This window comes from Notothenia coriiceps, unplaced genomic scaffold, assembly GCF_000735185.1.
Source record: "Notothenia coriiceps isolate Sejong01 unplaced genomic scaffold, NC01 NC01_scaffold00009439, whole genome shotgun sequence".
Classification (NCBI taxonomy): Eukaryota; Metazoa; Chordata; class Actinopteri; order Perciformes; family Nototheniidae; genus Notothenia; species Notothenia coriiceps.
In genome coordinates, this window is record NW_011342140.1 from 236 (window position 1) to 2,500 (window position 2,265).

Here is a 2,265-nt window from a genome sequence, read left to right on the forward strand (position 1 = left end):
GTGTAATTTTAACCACATATCTCTCAGAGGGGCGTGGGGAGGGGCTCCTTATTTTCATCTAAAGTAACAGAAAGAGTAGCAGCACTGGAGCACTGGAAACAGGGCTGAAACAGAGTGGATTATGGGTAATGCTGCAATGATCCGTTGGTGTTTGGAGCCAGTGGCGGACTGGCCATCGGGACGTTCGGGACGAATCCCGATGGGCCGACAATTTACTAGCGGTACCGAGGTGGGCCTGTCGAGAGTCCCGGGCTGATTTTTAGTCCCAGTCCGCCCCTGTTTGGAGCCAAACACTTCAGAGACATGTTTGTATATATCTGAGACCTATAATATATTGATGGAAAACAGTATAATAGGGGACCTTTAAATAAAACTAGGCGTCTAATCAGTGATCCTAAGAACCAGCATCCTTTGTCTTTCGTCCCACCTCACCTTCAGATCACGTGACCCTCCTGAGTAAAAAGCTTGTTGATTGGCTGCGTTATGCGAGCATCCTTCAGGGAGGCGGGGCTTCCTCTGGAGGATTCTTCACAGGGCCGAGGTCACGTCAGGTAAGCAAGCAAAGAGAGATAGTGCACTCAACTCTACGTCATTGTATTTACATTTTAATATAACAAAAATGGTATATTCTATGTATAAAGTATTATTCTATTCTTTATTAGGATCCCCATTAGCACTAGCATGAGCATTGGCTATTCTTCCTGGGGTCCTCACAACAAAACTAAACAGCTCATAATTTCATACAAATTAGAGTGCTATATGAAGTGAACACTAAGATGGTCATCTAATTTTAGCCGTCATAAGGCCAAACAAAAAAATACAAATAATTGTACATAATAATACATACACAACCAAAGACACAGTTCAATTTTACTTTCTAATACTGAGATGATTTTTTAGCAACCTTTTGAAATGTACTTGAGAATTCTCCTGAATGATATAAGTTCATATATTTTGTTTTAGAAGTGAGTTTATATTACAGTGTATTCAAACGTATCGTGTATTCTATGTGTTGTAGTCTGTACTATTGCTTACACTTGTATGCTTCTTCTCAATACAAATATTATATTGAGACACAAATATTGTGTGTTTGCTCTCAGCCGGTGCCGATAGCCGAGCTGGACGGCACGGTGTCGGGGGACTTCTTCACGGTGCTGTGTGTGGGGCAGAGCTTCACGGAGGACCAGTGGATGAACGTCTTCTCCTTCTCCGCGCTGCGCCACTGGCTGCTCACCTACCACTCGGTTTCTAACGGCAACGGCACAGCGGACACTGGTAGGACCTCCACAACAATCACAACATTCGCACTCTACAGATACTCATCGCTTCATGTCATTAAGTTACTTCAGTAGCTCACTTCATGTCCTTTAGAAAGCGTCCAAAAACATTTCCCAATGAAAGATAAGAAGTACCTTTCTAGGCAAACTACCACTTTTTGTAGAAAGCTCTATAAAACCAAAGTAAAGTCACACCGTTATTCCATAATTGGTGTTAAAATACGGAAAAGAGAGGGACTGAATTAAGTTTTTGAAAAGTGTTATTTCTCAACACTTTAATTACAAAAACATATGTTAATCACACACAATCTATATTGACTTTGATTAGTTCAGTTAACCAAAAATATGTATTCAAGAAAATAAAACCAGGCTGTTGTGGTCTTTAGTTCATCTTTAAAATTATTAAATAGGGTCATTTTTATGGGATCTAGTTATTTTTATTTATTTATTAATTTAATTTTTTAACGTATATATCATAAGGTTTGTAATGATTTAGCTGTAACATTTGAGGTTTTTGACTACAAACCAAAATAAATAAATGGGAGGACATTTATTTGCTATGCTTTCTGCCCTCCATCACACCATGACTATTTAAAAAAAATTGTTTTGATGATAATTAGAAAAAAAATACCCACTATATCTTAGTTGCAGTATCGGCCACATTTCTTTCAAACCCTGCAGCCCTAGAGGCAGCATCAGCCTCACATATCCAGCCTAAACATGTCCGCCTCAGATGACCTGCTCTGTTTCACCTCCAGCTCACAGGCTGCAGCTCAGCCTCTCCCTCTCCCACTCCCACTCCTTCTCTAATGGTAAGACATGTCCGTTGGTGGGCCTCCATGTGCATGCGCGTGCATCTCAGACGCTGTGAACAACTCTTCCTCACAGCTGCACTTTCAGCACTCTGAAATGATCCTGACTCACAGCTGATCTAACAAACCGACTCTCCAGGAATCCTAAATCTGTGACTTCTTAACGTCTCTCTCAC

General features: G+C 40.8%; 1 protein-coding gene across 1 annotated transcript in view; it reads left to right on the forward strand.

Moving 5' to 3' along the window:
• Window positions 1–367: 367 nt before the first annotated feature.
• LOC104945301 (AP-5 complex subunit zeta-1-like) overlaps window positions 368–2,265 on the forward strand; it is a gene marked incomplete at its 3' end in the record, with an annotated part of 2,568 nt that continues 670 nt past the window's right edge. The window contains exons 1-3 of the mRNA XM_010770948.1: window positions 368–551; window positions 1,101–1,275; window positions 2,036–2,089. Coding sequence (XP_010769250.1) covers window positions 1,191–1,275; window positions 2,036–2,089 — 139 coding nt within the window. The remainder of the gene's footprint in view (window positions 552–1,100; window positions 1,276–2,035; window positions 2,090–2,265) is intronic.